The sequence below is a fragment of the Polistes dominula genome, unplaced genomic scaffold, assembly GCF_049000335.1.
Source record: "Polistes dominula isolate Pdom_NZ unplaced genomic scaffold, Pdom_raw_medaka contig_33, whole genome shotgun sequence".
In the NCBI taxonomy this organism is placed as follows: Eukaryota; Metazoa; Arthropoda; class Insecta; order Hymenoptera; family Vespidae; genus Polistes; species Polistes dominula.
The window spans coordinates 5,404,707-5,428,238 of record NW_028300998.1 but is presented as its reverse complement, the minus strand read 5'-3'; the positions used below and the strand labels follow the sequence as shown (position 1 = coordinate 5,428,238).

Below are 23,532 nucleotides of genomic sequence, written 5' to 3'. Positions count from 1 at the left end.
AATATTGCTAAAGCAACAAATCAGATCGTTTCTTACGATGTATTAAGATACTGCATATATCCTTATTTCCTATTGGTTAACATGTATCTGTAGATGACGTTGTATGTCTCTTGATAAAATGTCAGTATTTTCCACTTTTTTTATTACCCTAACACGAAAGTTGTTCCACAATGGCGGCTTCCGTTATAAGCGCTTACTTTCTACCAAAGAACGATACTTCTTAATAAAATGTGAAGAACTGTCGAAATAATAACACTTCGACAGATATTCGTTCTCTTAAAATGACTATACATGATAAGAGTATTTAAATAGTTTTTAAAAAGAGATTCTTCGAAGAATTTATATCCGTTTTAAGGTACTTTTCGTCCTAATCAATAATAAACATATTCTTAATGACTATCGATATATTATGTATATTTAAATAATTTTGTATTTTTATTTATTACAGTAAAGACAAATAACATCATTTAAAAATGTCGAAGCGACCAGCAGATGGTGGAGATTCAGGTTCACAACCACCCATTAAAAAGGTTCAATTTGAACCCATTCTTATAGGGCCAATATCAACTCTTGAAGAAATGGATATGAAGGTTCTACAATTTCAAAATAAAAAATTATCACAGGTATAAGGATCTGTTGCCGATTAAATACTACATCTTATTATGTATACAATGAATTTTCATGAATGATTATTATTATAGGTTATATTTGAAATTAATTATAGATAATATTGATAAATTAATTTTTGTTCATATAAGATCTAAGCATGTATTAAATAACAGTTGTGTATACAGATTTTTACAAGCTTTTATTATTTCTTGTTTTATTTACTTATGTTAAACTAATACTTTGTTATGTTTATTTTTATTTGATACTATTTTATGTTTAATGTATACACTTACATTTACATTACATTTACACAACTTTGATTACTAGAGGTTAGAGCAACGACATCGAATGGAAGCTGAATTAAGACAACGCATAGAACAATTAGAAAAAAGACAAATGCAAGATGATGCAGTGCTTAATGTTGTTAATCGTTATTGGAATCAGTTGAATGAAGATATACGTGTATTACTTCAAAGATTTGACGCAGAGACAGCCGATGAATCAGAAAATAAGAGTAAGAAGCATGACTCTGTTTACTTTTATTTTTAAGCATATCTATGATTATTTAATATATGCTACAGATGAAAGCGAGGCAACCACTTCTTTCCTCATGCAATTATCTTCTTGGGACAAAGAAGAATTAGATGATAAATTAGCAAATCGTGTTCAAGTTTCTAAGCGTGCAGTTTCAAAAGTTGTTCAAGCATTTGATCGTTTATCTCAAAGAAATGAAAAGATAACTCTTGCACTTAAAGGCGAGTTTGATGGAGGTAACATTTTTTAAATATCATATTTTGTTAACCCCTTACACTATAACTTGTGGTATGCTTTATGACCCAAACATGAAAAACACTAGTTTTACTAACGAAGAATTTTATAAATCAAATATAAGATTTACGAAATATTGAAACGAATATGGTATAAAGTTCCATGCATTGAATCATAGCGCAAAGTGTTAATTAAAGAGTGTAAATAACTATAATGAATAATGTATTATTATAGAGGATGCACCAAATATTGATGAAGTTGTACGTAGAACTAACGCTGAAATACAGATGGAAAATAGGAATTTACAAGCTATAAATATACAACTTCATGAGAAGTATCATACAATTTCATTAAAAGTAATTATTACAAAATTTTAATAATTGATTTCTAATTTATTTTTATTTTTCTTCCAAATGTATTATGTCTAATGAATTAATTATAGATGTCAGAGTTACAAGACACCATAACAGGTAAAGATACTCTAGCAGCAGAGTTAAGAAACCAAGTTGATGATCTACAGTACGAATTAAATAAAGTACGTGCAAGAAACGATAAACTTGAGCATCATCTAGGAGAAGCTATAGAAAAATTAAAAGCATTTCAACAGATTCATGGGACGGACGAAAAAGGTAGCAATAAACCAAATACTCTTGTTGCTTCCAGTGTTTCACAAACAAAGGTAAAAAAATGATTAATTTCGTTTGTATATTGTGTTTGATGTTATCGAATATTTTTGCTTATTTTACAGCTTGAAGATTTACAAAGAGAACTCGAAGAAACACGAGAACTAGCAAACAATAGGTTACAAGAATTAGATAAATTGCATCAACAACATCGCGATGCATTAAAAGAAGTAGAAAAATTAAAAATGGATGTAAATATTTTGTTAATTCTCTTCTGTTTTTATTTTTTATTTTCTTTATGTTATACGTTACTGTATATATTTTTTTCTATAGATACGACAACTGCCAGAATCAGTAATTGTAGAAACAACAGAGTATAAATGTTTACAATCACAATTTTCTGTATTATACAATGAGTCGATGCAATTAAAAACTCAGTTGGATGATGCCCGTCAACAATTACAATCCAGTAAAAATGCTCATTTACGACATATCGAGATGATGGAGGTTGAATTTATATTTTTAATAACATTTTTGCCCTTACAGCATTTTTAATTGTTGTTAATATTTATCATAACTTATTTGTTTAGAGTGAAGAATTAATGGCTCAAAAAAAATTACGTGGAGAATGTATTCAATTAGAAGATGTTTTAGCTCAATTAAGAAAGGAATATGAAATGCTTCGCATTGAGTTTGAACAGAATTTAGCTGCTAATGAACAAACAGGCCCTATTAATAGAGAAATGAGACATTTAATAACATCTTTACAAAATCATAATCAGCAATTGAAAGGTGAGGTACACCGGTATAAACGCAAATACAAAGAAGCTTCTACTGAAATATCAAGGGTATGGTTAAATGTTCTATAATATCTAATAACACTATAAATCATTGTAATTTAGAATATCTACATTTGTGTAGATAAGAAGAAAATTTGACCATTTTTTTTTAGTATAAAAAAGAAGTAGAAGAATTAACAACTAAGCTTGGACAACAGACTTTACAAGAAAACAAAGAAGGTAGTAATTCGGATGGTAGCGGAAAAGAGGAAGATGCATCTAATTCGTTGCCTGCTTCAACACAGGTAACAAGTGAACTAAATTATATATTTATAGTAATTATTAAATATATATGTGCAATTAATTATGATAGTAGACCGAATAAAGAATTTGAAAAATTTATTTTATGATTTATTTTATAATATATAAATGCTAACCAAAATAGTTGCAATTTTTTTATGCGACATATATTTAATTTATATAAATATAAAATATAGATAAAAGAAGAAAGCGGAGTAACTATAAAACGAGAATCTGGTGTTGACGAGGAAGTTGAAACAATAGAAGTAGGTGAAGGAGATGGTAGTAAAGGTACGCCGGATTCTGTTACATTGACATCACCTACGTTAAAAAAAGAGAAAGATATCAAACGAGAAAAAGATATAAAAAAGGAATCGATTAAAACTGAACATCGTGATCCTGCACATCGTACCAAAGATACAAAAGTAGCTGAATCTGAACTTGTCAGAGATTTAAAAGCACAACTTAAGTAAGAAGACACATCATTTTATCTAAACTTCTTCTAATCCTTTATTTTATTATAATTATAATTATATGTATAGAAAAGCTGTTAATGAAATGAAGGAAATGAAGCTCTTGTTAGATATGTACAAAGGAGTTGGAAAAGAACAAAGAGATAAGGTTCAGTTAATGGCTGCCGAACGTAAAACAAGAGTTGAATTAGAAGAATTGAGACAACAAATTAAAAAAATTCAGGTATTTACTTATCGCTATTGTATATTAATATTAATTTAACATTTGCACAATTCATATACAGGTGTTAGGAATGTGGGCATATATAACTGTCTTAATAATTAAACAAAAAAAATCTAACTATCTTATATGAGATAGTTGCTATAATTAAATATATTAATTTTCATATGCTAGGAAAGTAAACGTGAAGAAAGAAAGAAGTTAGCGGATGAAGATGCTCAAATAAAAATAAAGAAATTAGAAGAGCAAGCGTATACCTTACAGCGACAAGTTGCTTCCCAGAAACAGGTAGATCTCATACATTATTCTATTTGCTTTTAGCCTTTTTTTTATTTGTTATAGATTATTATAATTTCTATGATTATGATGATGATGATGATGATGGTGATGATTATGATTATTATTATTATTATTATTATTATTATTATTATTATTATTCATTCTTTTTTATATTTAAACTGTTATATCAAGAGCTTTACATGTATATTAATAATTATATTAACTCGATTATTGTTATGCATATGAACGGTGGCATAACACTAAATAGAATTGTGTCTGGATGCAGGAGGAAGAAGCTCTTTTAAATGAAATGGAAGTAACAGGTCAAGCATTTGAAGATATGCAAGAACAAAATTCAAGATTAATACAACAATTACGTGAAAAGGACGATGCAAACTTTAAACTTATGACAGAAAGAATAAAAAGCAATCAATTACACAAGTTAGCTAGGGAAGAGAAAGATGTGTTAAAAGAGCAAGTATCTACTTTAACAACGCAAGTAGAAGCTGCTAATGTCGTTGTTCGCAAATTAGAAGAAAAAGAACGTTTGCTGCAAAACTCCCTTGCCACTGTTGAAAAAGAATTGGCTTTAAGACAACAAGCTATGGAAATGCATAAACGAAAAGCTATTGAAAGTGCACAGTCTGCGGCAGATCTTAAACTTCATCTTGGTAAGTTAATTAAGGCTGATAATGATAGATTTAAAAAGTTAGATTAAACATAACTAATGATTTTAAGTTTTTAAATGTTTAACGTGTATTCTTATATTTTTAGAAAAATATCATTCCCAGATGAAAGAAGCACAACAAGTTGTTGCAGAAAAAACCAGTTCATTAGAAGCAGAAGCATATAAAACAAAAAGACTACAAGTAAATATAATAATGTTTAGAGATCGTGTATAAATAAATGTATTATTTTATTATTATTAAATATACGATTTATATTTTGCAGGAAGAGATAGCTCAGTTACGACGTAAAGTGGAACGAATGAAGAAAATTGAATTAGCAGAAACATTAGATGAAGTAATGGCAGAGGAGCTACGAGAATACAAAGAAACTCTTACATGTCCTTCGTGTAAAGTAAAACGTAAGGATGCTGTATTAACTAAATGCTTTCACGTATTCTGTTGGGATTGCTTACGTACACGATATGAGACGCGACAAAGGAAATGTCCCAAGTGTAATTGTGCATTTGGAGCTAATGATTATCATCGATTGTATCTTTCCACATGAAGAAAAAAATTGTAAATCATGATACATCACTTTGTTCTGTAACTTATTTATATTTACAGATTATGTGTAAATATATATAGATATAGATATAGATATAGATATATATATATATATATTTACATATAAGGATTTTTTATATTTTTATTTATTATTATAAATGTGACACTCAATACACATACACACAGAAAGAGAGAGAGAGAGAGAGAGAGAGAGAGAGAGAGAGAGAGAGAGAGAGAGAGAGAGAGAGAGCCAGACACAGGCACAATGTGGGAAAGCAGATCGTAATTTTTCTATTTCATATATGTACAGCATGGTCATAATAGGTCACGCGAAAATGTATCATTTTTTTGTTCAAATGTGATATATCATGAAAACATTGCATTTTTTCTATCAGTAATCATTTAACTATATGGATTTTACCTTATCTATGAAAAAAAAAAAGAAAAGACAAAGAAACAAAAACATTTATTCATCAATTTTAATCATAACAATTAAAAGGTAATAGTAATGACTTGTGAATAAATATCTTGAAAATTATTTTTTAAAGGCACAAAATATAGAGTAACATGTATCCATTAAAAAAAAAATGAAACATTTTTGTATCATAATTAATCCTAAACTGTCTTAGCTTTTTTTTTCAAAATTGTGTATATATATATATACATACATATACATTCGTATAAACATTTATTGGCGATAAATAATTAAATTAACATAATTTGTGTGAATTAAATTTTAAGATATAATAATATCGATATTATTTGATGATTTAATAAGATTTGTAATATAGTGTAAGTATTAAATAATATCTCTAAAATTTTACCTAATCTAACAAGCTGCTGTATGACTATTACAAAAAAGAAAAAAAGAAAGTGAATTATAAATATTTTCACCATTGTTACAAAATAATTAAATAGAAATAACTGAATTACATCAGATTATAGTGTAGTATTATATATATATATATATAAAGTATTTTTTCTTAGATAGTAATTTCTTTTTCTTTTTTTAGATATTTTAAAAATTTACTTTAACCGTATTAGGTGCAACAACTGTTATAAATAATTGTATAATAATTTATTGTAGAAATGTACCCAACAAAGTACATAAAACAAGATAAAAGTTAGATAAAAAATATTATTTCATATGAAACATCGCTTATATTTTGGATATTTTTATTTCATTAAGAGAATATTAGATTATTTTTGTATTCAAATCAATGCATTGTTTTACTTTCATAGATAAAACATACTTTAAATTGTTAATGTAATATTTCCTAATTTAATGAAATATTTTCAATGGAAAAATATTTATTTAGTATTAAAATTTAGTATATAAATGAAGATCTTATCTCCTCCGGTAGAAATTAAAAGAATATTGATGTTAATATTTAGTAATCATTTTTTCATACATTATAGAACTTTATAATACTATATTATAATACTTTAGAGATTAATTATGAAACTTATTTATAATAAATGAATTAATTAAGGAGATCAAATAATTGTCATATAGATATTTTTAATTGCAATATATAAATACATTTTTATAATTTAAAATTAATATAGAATAGTGTAAAATTTGTCAAAATATAATTGTAAATATACGTATATATATAAATGAATTTATATTATAATACATATATATATATAATTATATATGTATAAATGTATAAATTTATGGGAATTTCCTGTTGCTATGTGAGTTTTCTACAAAAAATATAAACACTCTTGCTGAAATATAAAGATTTTATTCAATGCCTGTGAAATATTTCTATAGCAATTTCCCTTCCCCCAAAACATATGCATATACACATTAAGATTATTAAAATAAATCATATTATATAATGAAATATAAGCGAACTATGTACACGTTTGAAACATTATTGTAGAAATGTATTAAAGAAAAATGTAAATATTTAAATGCAAACAATTATTGTAAATATCATCAGAGGGATCATATTTAGTATACTGCATTCCTTACAAACCAATTTATCTACAAGTAGATAAATTAAATTTATATATATATTTTAATGTGTATAGTAAATTGTATATATTAATGCTCTTTACTTGGTAAACAAAATATACTGCAGGAAATAAAATAAAAAATTTTGTATATAAATGCAAGATTAAAGAATAATTTTAAAAATTAAATATTATAACCATTATTATATATAATTTTATATTGTTTTGCAATAAATTTTTATACTTTTAAAAATATATATAATTTTTAGTCGAATTTTTGGAAACCATCCTATACATTATTATACTTTTCACACTATAGATAGATACATAATATATGCATTTGATAATTTAAATAATTTGTAATTATTTAAATAAATATTATATATAATATAAATATTATATAATATATGCAATATATAAGAATTTTTCATATGAAATAAAGTAAATTAAACCCTAAAGAAATAATAGAATAAATCAAGTTTATAACGAAATTATAATTCTTTATCATTTACTTACATATTTGATTTCGTTGAATTTATATTCATTCTCATAGTACAGTACTTATAAGATTATTGGGTTAATAAAATAAAATGTAAATGTTAAATTAATTGAAAAGTATTAATTATTTAAATAAATAACACTAACATATATAATAAGTAAGGAATAAAATTAAGGTACACTAGCGCCATCTAATCGGCCATTGTGTGCAACACATTTAATATATAAAAATTGTACAGAAGTTTTTATATAAAATTTAACAAAGATATTTCGAATGTTTTTTTGTGTTTAACTAATTGAGTCGAAAGATCGTATGAAAATGTTAATAATTAGGTATATAAGAACATATTATTAAAATGAATTTAACAATTATATAAATAGTTTTTATGAGATTTTTGTAAAGTTGTATCTTTATGGTTACATACATTCTTTTTTTTATTTGTTAAGTATAAATAATATTAAATACTTTTCACACATGTATAAAGAATGAATAACTTAATTTTAGTCTTTCTCTTTATTATAATGTATACTTTTCTATTAATTAAATATTTTTTTATGAGAAAATAATTTATTTTAATATGACTCGCAATTTGTTAATAATATACGATTAGATACAATCTTTTAAAGCTATTTATTTAATTTTACTTTATGATATAATTATTGGCGTTTTTGGATTTTATAAATTTCTAATATTTATTATTACAAATGATGATAATATTATATAAAAAAAGAAAAAATATAATCATAATTGTGAGTTTTATAATAAATTGACACATTAACGTTCAACTGACCGTGTGGCCTAATGGATAAGGCGTCGGACTTCGGATCCGAAGATTGCAGGTTCGAGTCCTGTCACGGTCGCAAACAATTATTTTTTTTTTTCGTTATTTTATATATTTTATTTTTTATGCATTATGTGTATTTTATATATTTTATTTTATTCATATAACATCATTATATTATTACAAGAAAAAAAAGTATAGTATAAATATACATGAAGATAATTTTTATACAATTTTAGTTAAATAAAAGAAAATACTATACACACATATATGTAGTTTAAAATTTTCTGGAAGATAAAAAGAATAATTATTATTAATAGAGAAAAATGACTATTATTATAAATTCAATTTAAAAAAATAAAAAATAAAAAAAATAAACTTTCCTTCGAGCCGGATTTGAACCAGCGACCTATGGATGTCTCTTTATGAATAAACCAACTACAGTCCACCGCTCTACCAACTGAGCTATCGAAGGATTGTAGCGGGAAAAGCAAATTAAATGTTGATAAACTATTTGTATCTGATATGAAATTGTAAATAATAAAAAAATAATATTTATAATAAATTTTTTATTTATACTATATTTTATAATCATCAAACATAACTTATAGAATTTAAATATGAAATAAAATGGACTAAAAGTACTGTACCTTACATCATATTACAACATGCTTACGCAATTGTGCATATCGTTATGACCATAATAATCATAACGAAATCAAATTTATATATTTGAATGATAGATCATATGAATCTCTTATTTAATTACGTTTATATAAATGCGAAGTATGCAGTTACATCGTGTGTCTGATTAACATATTACATCATTTATATAAAAATGCCAGAGACAAAGGAAAATAAATTTAAACCCATCAAACTGTTTTTCACCAATAAACGTAACACCTGGATATGCGTATCGATGAAAGCAAAGAGAATTTAGGGGAGAAAAAATGGAAATTTGTATGTTAGGCTGAAGGTCTTAAATAAAAAAACATAAATAATATATACGAAAACGGTTTGCACCCTGGATGTATGTGTGAGAACCGTGGAGTGAGTGGGTGAGTATGCATGTTTTTTCTTAAAATGGATAAAAATATGGATTTTTTAAGTAGGTTTTTTTAATTTTAATTTTAAGTAGGTAGGATCCAGGAAAGGCATTAGACTTCTTGCTTCCACTCCGGAGTGGAAATTCCGCCTCCTGGTTTATACAGAATTGTTACAAAATTTGATCATCTCATTCTATTATGCTTGATTTGTTAATTTATTTTGTGACTATTCTGTGATCTTTATTATGTATCATAATTCAAAGGTATTTGCAACCATTTGAAAGATTCATTTCTACTTCGATTTTATCTCGAACGAGATAGAGTCGAATCAAATCCGCAAAATCTTTGATGCATGTGATACTTAGTTTTAAGTATTTCAGGATTAGCGCTACGCACTATCGCGATTTCGTCTTACAGCTGGAAATATTTGATATAATTAACGAATAAATTAATAACGAATTAATGAAATGAGAGTATTCCAAGAAAATGCATTATTTATTTCAATTTCTTTTTATTATTCGATATTAAAAGTGCGAAGTGTTATTAGGTCATCGAGGGAAATCATTATCTACTTGGACATTCGATTAAATTTGCTCGTATATGATCAATGAAATCTAAGTTTATTGATGGTGCACGAGTTAGAAAAGAAAACGAGAAATGTAAACTCATTTTTTAATAATTGAGAATTTGAATAATAATAAAATACAAGTTTATTTGCAGAATTATTATGAGAGATCTCATCTTGCTTGCAAGTAGAAAATGTCCAAATGCAGTTTTCATGGAATGAAGAAAGAAGAGGCTTATTGCCGAAGAGGCCCCCACTTAATTGTGTCTGAAGAGGGCAACTACAGGCTACTGAATTATTTTCAAAGGTTCAACATCATGTTCGAACCTTTCGAGAATGGTTCTTTAGTCATATTTTATATTTTATTCTATTATTTCTAAGCTCGTCATTAATTTGTAGTTGTAATTGGAGATGATGGACCATTCCATCTCCTTGGGACATCAAGTTCGTGTCTAATCGTCAAAAAGATGTATATGTGTTTAGTTAGTTCGAGTCAAAAAATTTAAATTCCCTCATTATTTCATTTTGAAGCCTAATTATCCTTTTTTAAATATTCAAAAGGAAAAAAAAAGTATAAATGATCGTATTTTATTAAATTTGTAATTTTTTCTTTTCTATATTTACAGTTTACAAGTATTAGTCATAATAATTAATGGATATTATTTTCTCTAGATTTTTACTTTTTTATTATTTTTTATTTTTTGTAAATTTAAAATCACGCGTTTAAATTTAATTTCATTGCAACGATAAATAGATATTTGATAAAAATAAATAGAGAATTTAATTAAAAAGTACATCTGTGAATTAGACGATTTATATGCCAGGCTATTGCATAAGTTGATTGTATGATTAATATAGTTTTCTTTTTGTTATAGGTGATCATCGTTGGATTTAAAATCGATTTTCTTAGAGCGTCTAAGAGCAATTTTTTTTAAATACACATTTTTTTTTATTTCTATATGCATTTCTGAAGGCAGACAAACATAAACAAAACAAAATTAAATACAATTATTTATATAGTTTTATATAAAAATATAACTTCAAATATTTGTGGATGTATCAAAGATTCTTAAAATGTTTATTAATATGATTTGTAATTAATTTTATTTCTATTTTTAAATTTCGAGTGAATGAGGGATATTTAAATTTTATATTAAAACATAGCGTTGAAATCATATATTATAATTCACACGAAGTTACTATTCTATGTTTTGTGAATATATTTTATGGTGCAATGTGTTTTGATGAAAGATTTTAAATTTGAAATTTATATGAGTGAACGATTACAATGAAAGTAAAGTGAAAATTAATTTTAGAAATTTCACAAATTTTTTATGTATACTTACGTTTATTTCCTCGATAGTGGAACGGGTAGCGCCGCGATTTCGTGTCCTTGATGCCGCCGGATCGAATCCTCCTATTTTTTATGACTTTTAGCGAAAATTATACTAATTAACATTATTCTAAATCGTATTTATTTACTTAATATTTTTTGTTTTTAACGTAATAAAAGATTTGAATTTATAATAATATTTGTAATTACTAATGGTTTAATTTGACATATATAACAAATTATTGATTTGTATTTATCGTTTGTCTTATGTTTATAAAAAAAAGTAGAAAAGGATCGCGAAGGCCATAAAATTTGACAAGAAAGTATTAAAGTTATCATGGTAGTAGTAGATGTTTTAGTTTAGAAGAGATGAAGACGGGCCAAGCTGAATCTGGGAGATGTGGGATCAGCTGCCGGAGCTGATATTAATACAAATATTCAGTCATCTCGATCGTGGAGATCGTGCCAGTGTATCTCAAATTTGTCGATCATGGAATTTAGCGCTTTCCTCACCTGTTTTATGGCGTTCTGTCACAATCCTCATTGATCGTGATCTTAGAGGAAATTTCCCTTTGGCGGGAGAATTGGCTGTACGTACGATGATTCTGTAATTTTCATGACTTTTTATACTTCTTCATTATAAGCATTTATTAGTTAGTTTCAATTAAATTTATATATGTAGTGTTTTTCATTATAAATATTTATCATTATCGAAACGATTTCTTTTTTATCTACCATCAATAATATTGTTCAAAAACAGCAAATTCAAAGTAATTAAAAAAAATTTATTTTAATTTTAAAGGTAAAATATGGACAATATATGAGAACTTTAGAACTCGCTTGGTCAAGATCATACACCTTACCACAAGAAACACGAACTGCTCATAATATTCAGGCAGAAGCAGGCGCAGATTTTCTTGCAGTCATACGAGCTAAGAATGTACAATTAAAAGAACTTATATTAACTAATTGGGTTTTCAGTTATAAATGGGGAGATAGAGGAAAATTATTGTACGCTCTTGCTAATTTTCTCGGGTAATTTATTAAAATTTCTATAGTTTTTTCTACATTGATTAAAGTTAAAAGAACAAGTAAATATCTGATTTACTTTAGTTGTCAGAATAATCTTGAAACTTTGAGTTTACTCAATGCTAATTTTGGAGTGAGCGATGTTCTGCGTCTGTTAGGAACTGTTGCGAGAGGAAGCAGTGAAAGATTAGCATCTTTGGATCTTCGTGGTGCATTCAGACAATGGCAAACTCCTCATAGCAATCCTAGGTTTAAAATATACATCTATAAAATTTACTATTTATATACTTTTACGTAGAATAATTACATTTTACTTTTATATTTTAGATATTTACGCTTATTGGGTCGTCTTCATGCATTAACTATATTGAAACTAGATTATCCAGCGATATCGGATCATACTTTAAATGCTTTGGCTAATGGTGCTCCAAAAGTTCTTAAAATTTTGCACATTTCTATCCGTGATTCTGATTCCCGACAACATACTGTTGCTGATAGTTCTTGGAATAATCTAGCACGTTCCTGTCCAAAATTAACAGTTGCTTATACCATAGGTATATCTTATTATACAATAGAATAAACGTTTTTACATGTATTCATTTGTCAACTTTTATTCTCCGATAATATGCGTTTATTATTTAATATTTGTGTATGTATATATGGTACTCAGCTTTTTGAAATTTATTTTCAGTAAATATTTCACACTATGAGGACATGTGTTACTTGTTGCTTCCTAGTGTTCCACTTGCCAAGTTTCAATTATTCAGTGGATATGTTTGGGACCAAAGTAGATCTCGTAATTTTCGAGGCACTGTTGGGCTATTAATTTCTCACTACACAAACACACTAGGTGTCTCATTATGAAAATAATTCATTAAATAAATTTGTAAAGAATAAAAAAGTAATTTTCATTTTCAGCCGAAGTAATGTTGCAACTTAAAAACAATCGAGAGTTAATTGATGATTTACTCATTTCTATGCTTATTCAATGTAAAAATTTAACTAAATTGCAATACGATGGAATTATTAGAAGTCTTGATACTTTGCGTGATATTTGTCAATTACAAGCAGAACGCAAAACCTGTGAGCTTATAATACTAGTTATTAATTTAAGTAACATTATAAACTAAGACGTTTTCTGTTACAGACTTTCGTACGATTCACATAAAGCCACGCATTGTAAATGTCAGGAATCGTGCCATATTGGACGATGTAAACTATCAGTATGTTCATAAAATGTTTGAGCAAGAAGTCGACTTTCGTATAGAAGATCCAGCTTCTTTTTTTATGTATTATTGATCAAACACTATGTGATGTCTCTGTAACGATCCCCGATCTATTTATCCACGTCTCTCTAAATTTCTAACATCAGAAAATAAAATACAGCCAAATGCCATTTCAAAGTTTAGGTACTTTTTTAATTTACGATTTTTCTAAATGTTTGTTTATATATATTATGCATATATTCTATTTTCTACGTTTCTTATTACATCTTAATGGTAAAGAGGGTTGTATGGAAACAAGTTTAATATGATTTACAAAGAGATCATTTTTATATTTAATATTAAACTTATATAATTCTTTTTTGTTTCTTTGAATTTATAAAAAAATTTGAAAAAATTGCACCTTGCTTACCTTCTGGTATATATATATATTTTTTTTTTTAACGATTAAATACCATTGTACACGTAATATATAAAAAACTTAATTAATACGTTCGATCGTTTAATTTCACTTAGGAAGAATTGTCAAATTATTGTATATACAAATTTATTATTTATTTATTACAAGTGTAAATGTAAATATCAAATTCTATAGACATGGAAGTGTAAGTAGAAAGATCAAACTTTTTTAAATCTCAAGAGTATAATTTTTTATCGACACGATTTCATATGAGTATTCAAAACCGTTCTAGTGACGAAACCCTTGCCACATTGAGAACACACGTAAGGCCTTTCACCTGAGTGATATCTTTTATGAACGACAAGTGTGGATCTTTGCGTGAATGCTTTACCACACTGATCACATGTATATTTTCTTTCACCCGTGTGTGTGACGTTGTGAGTCCTTAAAATGGTTTCGCAAGTAAAACACTTGCCGCAAATTTCGCACGTGTATGGTTTTTCACCTGTATGAGATCTATTATGAATCTCGAGACCTTTTGCTGTTTTTAGTTCCTTGCCACACAAAGCACAAAGATATCGACGTCTCTCGTAGTTCAACCAGTTACCGTGGGCCTTCACTTTATGCTGTTTTAAAATTGATTTGTATTTGAACATTTTTCCACAAATTTCACATTTGTGATCCGAACTTTGACAATCCGATCGCATGTGCTTGTTGTCTGTCATTACACTGTTGGGATCGTAATGATGCAAACGATTATGTTCTTTTAAGCTGGAAGAACGATAACAGTAAACTTATTATGAATTTTTTCTTAAATTTAAAAGAAACTTTTACAAATTCAAATTTTAAGATATATTATGTTAACATTTTTTTACAAAAATAAAAAAAATGTATATATAATTATTAAAGAAATAAATTAGATACCTTAAAACATCATTAAATATTCCACCGCATGCATTACACTGATGATGCTTCATAAAATTATGCATAGACGTATGAGTGATAAGTACATCTTTCTCGGTAAATATCTCGCTACAAATCTCACAAGTAAACTTTTCTTCTCGATGATGACGCTTTTTATGTCTTTCTACGTCACTCGTATCAACGCCCATAAAGGTACATTGAGTACACAGTACAGTTTTTGGTGTGTGACATTTTTTTACGTGAGCATTTAGCATAAATTGTTGAGGATAGTTTTTCTCACAAATCATACATTTAAATGGTCGATGAATCCCATGAATAATCCTTAGATGAGCAACCAGTCTTGTTACAAAAAGGAATTTTTGTTTGCATATATCACAGACTTTCTCATTCGTCTCGTATCTGTAAAAATGTGATATTAGTTATTTAGACAATGAAATTATTAAATTTTGATTGTATTATTTTCTAAACATTCATTATTATACATGATTTTGCTCTAATCTTATAATATTATAGCTTGTACTTGAAAGTAAAGAAAAAAAAACTTACAATATTTCAATTATAATCGCAGAGTTATGTTAAATTTTCCAATTGTTTACTCCAACATTCTTATTTCAACTCTTCACTCCAACATCTTTAGTTCAACCGCTCATTCCAACACAACTCTTTATTCGAATATCCTTATTTCGACTCTCTTATATCGACGTTTTTGAAATCACATATGCCCTAAAGTACACACACACAAAACTCACATACTCTCTCACTTCTTCAAATACATATTTCTATATTCTTCATAACAATAGAGGATAACATTTTTTATACTTCTCTATATTAGTTGTTATATATTGATATTCTGTATCTATTTAATTTGAACAAGCCGTTCAAACGAAGGAAATATTTAACACTGATATAAATGAAAAATACAGCATGTAAATTATTTTTATTTAGATAACATCAGATTTTTGTTTTTAAATCAATGGGTCTAATTCTAAACGATTACTGTCCGTTACAAGTACTTTTTTAGTATTGGTAGAGTCCTTGTCATGTACTTTACGATGGTTCTTAAGAAACGTACTGGAAATAAAACTCTTATCACAATCAGGACATTTAAATGGTCTATCACCCGAATGATAACGAAGATGCATAACCAGAGATGTTCTTTGTGTAAAACGTCTACCACATTCGGAGCAAATGTGTGGTTTTTCTCCAGTGTGAATTCGCAAATGAATTTTTAAATTCTCTTTACTAGTAAATTTCTTAGCACACATTTCACACTTGGCTATTTTTTCACCAGTATGCATACGTCTATGAATCGCCAGTCTATTATGCGAGGATAACGCTTTACCACACAAATCACAAAGATACTTCCTAGTGATTATCTTAGAAGATTTGTTTTTTAACAACTTTTCATCGGACAAGTAGCTTTTGTCAATGAGTTTGTTTGTTGTTGGACTTAGAACATTCGTATCAGACGATAAATTCGCATGTTGAGTTTTCAAATGCCTATTCAAGTTTTTTTTATATAAATACAATTTTTTACAGTATTCACATTGATAAAATTTATCTTTTATGTGTACATTAAAATGTTCTTCATATTCTGCCTTATCGAAGAATCCTTTATTACACTTTTCGCATTTGTAAACGTAATCCTTTCTATGCCTGCGAAGATGAGACTCCAAATTTGATTTTTGATTAGAAGCATAATCGCAAATATCGCAAGTAAATTTTTTTTGACCTGTATGAATCAGTTTGTGACGTGTTATGTTCATTGGACTACGAAAAGCTTTTCCACATTCGTCGCAATGGAATGCGCGTTCAATGCTATGAAGATTTTTCAAATGTTCGACTAATTTCATCATGTGACAGAAACGAGCACGACACTTGATACATTCATGCATACCTTGCGATTTCTTCTTCTGTTGCCTGAAACAAGAGACATATAATATACATGTGACATGATCATCGTTTAATATTATTTGATTGTCTAGTAATTAGGATAATAATGGATTTGATATATGAGTACATATACATATACATATACATATGTACCTACCGATCAAATATGGATGAGGAAATGGTATAAATCGTTTCTTTTTAATTATTTGCGCAATTAAATATAGAGTTAATAAGAATTAGAAGATAGTTCGTTAAAAATATTATAAAAAATAATATTTTTTTTAAATTAATAGTATATGTATATTGTGATTTAGTCACAATCGTATCACTCGGTTTATTATTTATAAAAATATAAAATAAATTAACTTACTTATTAAAAGTTTGTGAAATAAATTTTTATTTTTTTTGTTGTAATAAAAAATGTTGAACATATTGTTATTTGCATTAATTTAAAATATCAACGAAATTGATATTATAATTAATTTTTGAAAAAAAAAACGATTATTTTAAACAATTTTTATGACATACACTTTAAAAGAATTTAATTTTTTTCAGTGTAAGAAAAAGAAATAAAAGTGGCACTAATTGATCGAAATCCAAATCAGACTCACAATCAAAGCTCAACGACGAAGATCACTCTATCTTTATCGTATTTTTCGTTGAATATTCCCTAGTGAATTCAGTAACTATACTTTTGACAGATACTACAGGTAGAGGTGGTAAAGGACCAGGATGTCTTTTTCTATGACAAATTAGGCCAGGTTTTTGTGCAAAAGCTTGTCCACAAATATCACAAATGTAAGGTCTTTTTCCAGTGTGTATAAGAACGTGTTGTTCTTGAGCAGTTTGTCTTCTAAAAGATTTACCGCAAACTGGACAGGGAAAAGGCTTGACACCAGTATGTATTCGCATGTGAGAATCGAGGTCACGACCTCGAAATCTTTTTCCACATGTAGGACAGAGAACCTTTTCTCTGTTCTCGTGCCAAGCTAAGTGTTGTTCAAGATTTTCACGAGTGGTCATACCGCGTCTACAAATACGACACACGAACTCAGGTTTATAATGTCTGTATTTCATATGAGCTTTTAATGCATGAAGGTTTTTGCTGAAGTGCCCACAAACATCGCATACAATGGGTGGTGCACCACTGTGATTTTGTTTAACATGATGATTCAAAGCCTTCTTGATCTTGAATAATTTGCCACAGGTATCGCAGGAATAATCATAACTATTAGTGTGTAAACAAATATAATGATTCTTCAGGGTACCTTTGTTATTACTTTTATACTCGCAAACGCTACACTCGTAGATCTGACGATGATGAATTCTCTCAATGTGAGAGATTAAATAACGTCGAAGACTAAATGTCTTCGAACAATCGGTACATTTATGTTTGTGTTGTTTTAAGTGTTCTATTAGATTACTTTTTTTTCTGAATCTTCGTTGACAATGATCACATTCCACGTTTTTATCTACTTTCTTTTTTGAATTTCCTTTGATATTTAATGTACTCTCATCTTTGAAACGATCTACAAAGAGAACAGATATTTTTTTGAGAGAGTTATCCTCGTTATCAGCTTGTTTCAAAGATCTTGTTTTGTTGTGTTCGTCATATTCAAGTTTCAATGAAGACAGATGAGCGGATTTAATGTCCACACTCAATGGATCGGATACTCTAAAACATACAAGCGAAGTACTTCATTATTGTAAGTTTCAGTTATACTAAAAAATAATTTCGTATCTTTTGCTTTTTTACGATAGACGAAAAATCTATAACAAACGAAACAACTTCAGTTTCTGTTTATGGAGTTTGTGATAATCATATTTGTTATAACATCATGCTAAGGCAAAAACCTCCCCTTACTTACTTACTTTTATTTTTTTTAATCTGGAAAAAATGATTTTTGATAGGTTTGGTGGGATTGCTATAAATGTTATTATTACATTTAGAAATTTAACATCTTTAATTTGTCTACATTTTTCAAGTACACATTCTGATGAGCGTTAAAGGTACATTATTATCATCATCAATTATTCCATCATTTGCAAACATTCGATGATTTGGAAAACCGTCGTCTTATCGCTATCGTGGCACCAAAATTATTTTTTAATAGAATAAAGTAATTTATCTTTCTTTTTCTACTTTACGTTCTTTTTCTGTATTAAAAATTTATCCGTATGTCGCATTAAAATAAAAAATCTTTATCATCGCGATCCTTAATAAACAAAAATTGGAATCAATTTTTTCATGCTAATAAACAATGTTCTACTCTTTTAATGTAACCTGGTAAAATTAAACTATATTAACAGAAAAAGATATTTATTATTATAAATATTCTTTTTCATAAGAAATATATATAATAATAATATATTATTATTCTTATTATTATTTTATGGTAACAAAAATCCCAAGATTCGGTTAAATGATGCTGTTGTTACAACATGTTAGCTAAGCTTACACAATGATAGTTTCAAAATTATGAAATATAGCTTCTCTTACGATTTTAGTTTAAAGTCTGCTTGAATTATAGAATAAATGATGTAACCTAAATTTTCACAAATCTATTTACACTTATCATCAAATATGTTAATTAATCATACAATTATAAAACGTGATTCTTTATTTTTATTTCAGATGCAAGTTTTAAGATCTAATCGATTTTCTTTTTATATTTAGAAGTTATAAACTCTCTGGCTGCTCTGGGCTAATTTATCGATACTCATGCGAAAACTGTTACAGGCAGATTAGATATCGACGCTTTTATAAATTGTTTTATAAAGGGAAAAATGATGATGTTTGTCTTTATTAATAATATGATAGTATATATTAGAGATACGTACAATTCAGCATGAAGGCGAGAAGAATTAAGCATGAATGAATGTAACCTGACAATCAAAGGTTATTGAGGGACTATTAATCAGCCCATGAAAGCCAAAAAGTTAAACATTTTTTTCTTATGTAATTTGTAGTCAGAAAAGGATCGCGAATGAAAAATTAGATGAAAATTTAAAAATGGGATAAAACATTTATATACTTGTATATAATATATGCATATATAAAAAGAACAAAAAGTCATCTTTTTGGTTCAAAAGAAATGGTTCTATGGATTTATATATTTTTCGCTGATGTCATGTTTAATTATCTTAACAAAAAAAACCTTCAATTGACAAACCCGAATTAATATGAATTATAATTAAATGATCCTAATTGATAGAACGAAGACACTTTATGTTTCCTCAATAACTCTCTCATCATTTTCACGAGCATTGATTTCTTGAACATATTCCTCAGTAAATTCCTTAACAATATCAGCGATTGGCATCACAGGTAATGGTGGATGTGGACCAGGATGTGTCTTTCTATGACAAATTAAACCTGGTTTTTGGGTGAAAGCTTTTCCACAAATGTCACAAACAAATGGTCTCTTTCCTGTGTGTATTAGCAAGTGTTGTCTTAGTTGCGATCTTCTTGCGAAAGGTTTTTTACAAATGAGACAAGAATGCGGTTTGCACCCAGTATGAACAGCCATATGTCTCTTGAAAGAGTCTTTTTTTGTGAAGGTTTTACCACATTCCGCGCATACGATTTTTTCTCTTTTTTTCATGTTGCATTAAAAGATGTTGATCAAGATTTTCCTGAGTCACCATTCGTCTTTTACAAATATGACATTCATATTTCGGTTTATAATGAGCCCATTTCTGATGAACATAAAGAGAACCACTATTTTGACAAACCTTTCCACAAACGTTACAATTTAATGGTTTTTCTTTATGATGAAATCTTACGTGATTCGTAAGATCACCCTTAACTTTAAATTTTTTTGGACAAAATTTGCATTGATGTTCATATCGATCAGTATGTTTTCTTATAAAGTGTGACTGTAATGAGTGTTTGGACCTACATTCGAATCCGCAAACATCACAAGGAAATACTAGATTGTTCTGTCGTTTTCTAGACCAGGTTTCGTGTTTTCTTTCAAGATGTGCTGCGAATAAGCTTTTCTTTAATGTTCTATAATCACACACAGCGCATATGTAAGCACCATCCTCCTTTATACACACTTTTTTTTGTGAGTCCACGCAACATGCTTTCGAAAGGATATAGCTGAGTTGAACATCTCCGAACAGAGTTTACATTTTAATGCAGTGTTCGAAACTTTTTTTTTACTTTTCGTTGGAGATAAAGGATCATTCATAGATCCTATGATTTCACTTTCCAGATATTCTACTTCACCTTCATCTTCTTCAGTATCTTTGTTATAAGTTTCCTCAGTTAGAAAAATATTTTCAGATTTTTCATTGACATCTGTAGAGAAAAGCTTTTCGAGAGTTACTGTGCTACCTTGAAGTTTCAACTGATATAAATCTCCCACCGTGTTTCTACTATCTACACTGTTACTACCATTAAATAAAATCGGTTTTACATCCTCTTCTTCTACCTTTTGCTCGTAATCTCCATTAAAAATATTTTCTTCTTCATAAAGGTTCTCATCTATAGAATCATATTGTAAACTTTCTTCTGTATAAAAGCATTCCACTTTTGTTTCCTTATTGTATTCTTTATCTTCTTCTAATTCATCTTCCACTTCGTTCCCTTCTTCTTTCAAAAATTCTTCGTCATTCTTTATAATCTCCTCCAATTCTTCAGGAATATTATCGTCTGGTAACGGTACATCATCCTCCGGTACAAATGCATAATACGGCTTTCCATCAAACTCTAAAATCTGCCATTTCCTCATTACCACTGATTCTTTATCGTAGAAGAAAATACCGCGAGAGTCGTAAGTAGCCTCGTGATCAAATCTGAAACATCGATGGATTAAACGTGTTATAAAAGTGTATAAGATAAAAATTATGGTCAAGTTTTGTGATGTCGAATGTATGATTTAACAACAGTAGTTTCTTTTGTTTTGTTCTAATTACGTTAATACCAGGGATTGTCAGTTTCTCTTTTTGTTTGTTCGTTTTTTTTTTAAATTTATGTAGGTGTACGTTTCTAGCTAAAGTCACGTGTGGGTAAATTCTGTGTCAAAGAATACATTGTCGACGTGTTATCGTCTAGTTTTCGTGCAAGAATAGGTATATTCTTGTGAAAAAGAATCATAATGCAAAAAAAAACTCATGTTACCAAATTCGGCTTCATGAATTTCTTTCATAAGTTTTTGATTTTTATACAGAAAACTTTATACGACGTAAGTGATAACGCATGGATTTTTATTAATGATAAAAGAAATATCAAAAATAATTAAAACGTTTCCTTGAACTATCACAAATGTTACTAACTACAAAGACAATTACGATTAAAGTATATAAAAATATGATAATTAAGTATAATATATAAATATAATAATAAATAAATTAGGAGAATCCAAGAAATACAATACAAGAATATTTTGATCGATTTGTATAATAGGTAGTGGTGGTACAGTTCCTGAATAAATCTTCCTGTGGTATATAAGATTTTGTTGAGCGAACGACTTGCTATAAACGTTACAGGTGTAAAATTTGTTCGCCGGTATGCAGGAAAAGATGTTGGTTTCTACTACTGTGAATAGTAGAAACTTTACTTTCGAAGATTATAATTTTCAAAAAAAAGTTTTTTTACATTCTTCACAAACCAATTTTTTTTGTCTTTTGTGTTGAGTCAAAACATGTTGGTTCAGGTTCTCCTGGGTGATCAATTCTCTTATGTAATTACCATTAAGATTTGCTCTGATTTCTTGTCTTTGCTTATGTTTAATTTAATATGTTGAAAATGATCAGTTTTGTTTAGATTAATTTAAAATATTTTTGTGTTTTTCAAGTGATTATTATTTATTTGCTTTGATGTATCTCTAAAACAGAAAAGAGAGTACAACATATTTATGATGATTTCATTTTAACGACAATCTCCAATCGATAATTACTTACTTTCATAATTATAATTAACGAAGATCATGATAGAAATTATCTCACTCCCTGAATTAAGGGTTGCTAGATTGTTTTTTGAAAAAATATAAGGTATTATATTCAGGTATTTATTCTTTTATTTTTTTGTTACTTTGTTTTCTATTTGTGTTAATAAACAAATCAAATACGATAAATAACAGTAAATAAATGTATTATTTTACACGTGATAATAATAATAATAATAATAGTAATAATAATAATAATAATAATAATAATAATGATGCTTCATTTTTCACATTTGCATTTTTTTCTCATCATTTCTAAGATTCTTGAATGATTATTTTCGTTGAAGTCATTTATAATTTTGTCAGTCATTCTGAAACAAAATTTGTCTAAGATATCTAACTGTTTTGTTAAAATAATATATAACATTAAAAAATTACTTACATTTTCCAAAAACCACTTCTAAAGCCAAAGAATATAAGCTGTAACATTCTTAAAACTAATTAGTATCAGTTTTGTTTTGTAAAGTTTTAATAAAAAAATTGTTTATATATACATAAAAATATATTTTACTTACCATAAAAATAAATTTTTAAAACTTCGTCTTATTTATTGTATAAAAAAACGCATATTTTATATCTTCCTAAAATCATACTTTATTAAAAACATTTTGAATTAATTTTCATATTAATTTATATG

The 23,532-nt window shown here is 27.5% G+C and overlaps 5 protein-coding genes and 2 non-coding genes across 9 annotated transcripts in view; 3 read left to right on the top strand and 4 right to left on the bottom strand.

The window, feature by feature from the left end:
* Nucleotides 1-149: 149 nt before the first annotated feature.
* On the top strand, nt 150-7,029 carry Bre1 (E3 ubiquitin-protein ligase Bre1). Of its 3 annotated transcripts, none has more exons than XM_015322975.2 (16): nt 150-355; nt 449-623; nt 937-1,123; nt 1,191-1,364; nt 1,612-1,733; nt 1,820-2,056; nt 2,126-2,251; nt 2,334-2,507; nt 2,591-2,848; nt 2,953-3,084; nt 3,277-3,548; nt 3,622-3,775; nt 3,947-4,060; nt 4,320-4,722; nt 4,826-4,920; nt 5,003-7,029. In XM_015322975.2, exons 2-16 carry the CDS (start codon nt 474-476, stop codon nt 5,282-5,284), a joined length of 2,880 nt encoding a protein of 959 aa, XP_015178461.1. In that variant the 5' UTR covers nt 150-355; nt 449-473; the 3' UTR covers nt 5,285-7,029. The 3 variants fall into 3 exon arrangements, with proteins under 3 accessions (XP_015178461.1, XP_015178470.1, XP_015178453.1); XM_015322984.2 differs by having other exon boundaries at nt 151-355; nt 1,191-1,379; nt 4,338-4,722; XM_015322967.2 differs by having other exon boundaries at nt 214-355; nt 1,191-1,379.
* A 1,505-nt stretch (nt 7,030-8,534) lies between these two features.
* TRNAR-UCG (transfer RNA arginine (anticodon UCG)) lies at nt 8,535-8,607 on the top strand. The gene has a single exon. It is a non-coding gene; the product is annotated as a tRNA-Arg (tRNA).
* Nucleotides 8,608-8,909: 302 nt separating this feature from the next.
* TRNAY-GUA (transfer RNA tyrosine (anticodon GUA)) lies at nt 8,910-9,003 on the bottom strand. Its single transcript has 2 exons — nt 8,967-9,003; nt 8,910-8,945 (listed from the first exon to the last, which is right to left on the bottom strand). It is a non-coding gene; the product is annotated as a tRNA-Tyr (tRNA).
* Nucleotides 9,004-11,733: 2,730 nt separating this feature from the next.
* On the top strand, nt 11,734-14,111 carry LOC107066391 (F-box only protein 39). The gene is made up of 7 exons (XM_015320968.2): nt 11,734-12,062; nt 12,275-12,507; nt 12,586-12,750; nt 12,829-13,055; nt 13,193-13,351; nt 13,420-13,584; nt 13,649-14,111. The coding sequence occupies exons 1-7, from the start codon at nt 11,871-11,873 to the stop codon at nt 13,798-13,800; spliced, it is 1,293 nt and encodes a 430-aa protein (XP_015176454.1). The 5' UTR covers nt 11,734-11,870; the 3' UTR covers nt 13,801-14,111.
* A 143-nt stretch (nt 14,112-14,254) lies between these two features.
* Nucleotides 14,255-15,335, bottom strand: LOC149032271 (uncharacterized). The gene is made up of 2 exons (XM_089173552.1): nt 15,049-15,335; nt 14,255-14,895 (listed from the first exon to the last, which is right to left on the bottom strand). Exons 1-2 carry the CDS (start codon nt 15,333-15,335, stop codon nt 14,376-14,378), a joined length of 807 nt encoding a protein of 268 aa, XP_089029678.1. The 3' UTR covers nt 14,255-14,375.
* Nucleotides 15,240-17,692, bottom strand: LOC149032270 (uncharacterized). The gene is made up of 3 exons (XM_089173551.1): nt 17,553-17,692; nt 15,595-16,968; nt 15,240-15,447 (listed from the first exon to the last, which is right to left on the bottom strand). Exon 2 carries the CDS (start codon nt 16,941-16,943, stop codon nt 16,014-16,016), a length of 930 nt encoding a protein of 309 aa, XP_089029677.1. The 5' UTR covers nt 16,944-16,968; nt 17,553-17,692; the 3' UTR covers nt 15,240-15,447; nt 15,595-16,013.
* A 1,183-nt stretch (nt 17,693-18,875) lies between these two features.
* The window catches only part of LOC107065568 (uncharacterized), a 42,136-nt gene continuing 37,479 nt past the window's right edge, over nt 18,876-23,532 (bottom strand). The window contains 4 exon segments of the mRNA XM_089173629.1: nt 18,876-20,540; nt 20,542-21,008; nt 21,011-21,744; nt 23,278-23,332. Coding sequence (XP_089029755.1) covers nt 20,169-20,540; nt 20,542-21,008; nt 21,011-21,744; nt 23,278-23,332 — 1,628 coding nt within the window. The 3' untranslated portion in view covers nt 18,876-20,168.

Excerpts from the sequence above, each read along its gene's own strand:
- LOC149032270 (XM_089173551.1), bottom strand. The coding sequence starts at position 16,943 with ATGCATGAATGTATCAAGTGTCGTGCTCGTTTCTGTCACATGATGAAA.
- LOC107066391 (XM_015320968.2), top strand. The coding sequence starts at position 11,871 with ATGTGGGATCAGCTGCCGGAGCTGATATTAATACAAATATTCAGTCAT. Across the intron at positions 12,508-12,585 it reads GCTCTTGCTAATTTTCTCGG|TTGTCAGAATAATCTTGAAA; the intron begins GTAATTTATTAA and ends GATTTACTTTAG. Across the intron at positions 12,751-12,828 it reads ACTCCTCATAGCAATCCTAG|ATATTTACGCTTATTGGGTC; the intron begins GTTTAAAATATA and ends TTTATATTTTAG.
- LOC149032271 (XM_089173552.1), bottom strand. The coding sequence starts at position 15,335 with ATGATTTGTGAGAAAAACTATCCTCAACAATTTATGCTAAATGCTCAC. Across the intron at positions 14,896-15,048 it reads ATATTTAATGATGTTTTAAG|CTTAAAAGAACATAATCGTT; the intron begins GTATCTAATTTA and ends TCGTTCTTCCAG.
- Bre1 (XM_015322967.2), top strand. The coding sequence starts at position 474 with ATGTCGAAGCGACCAGCAGATGGTGGAGATTCAGGTTCACAACCACCC. Across the intron at positions 2,508-2,590 it reads GACATATCGAGATGATGGAG|AGTGAAGAATTAATGGCTCA; the intron begins GTTGAATTTATA and ends TTATTTGTTTAG. Across the intron at positions 3,085-3,276 it reads CGTTGCCTGCTTCAACACAG|ATAAAAGAAGAAAGCGGAGT; the intron begins GTAACAAGTGAA and ends TATAAAATATAG.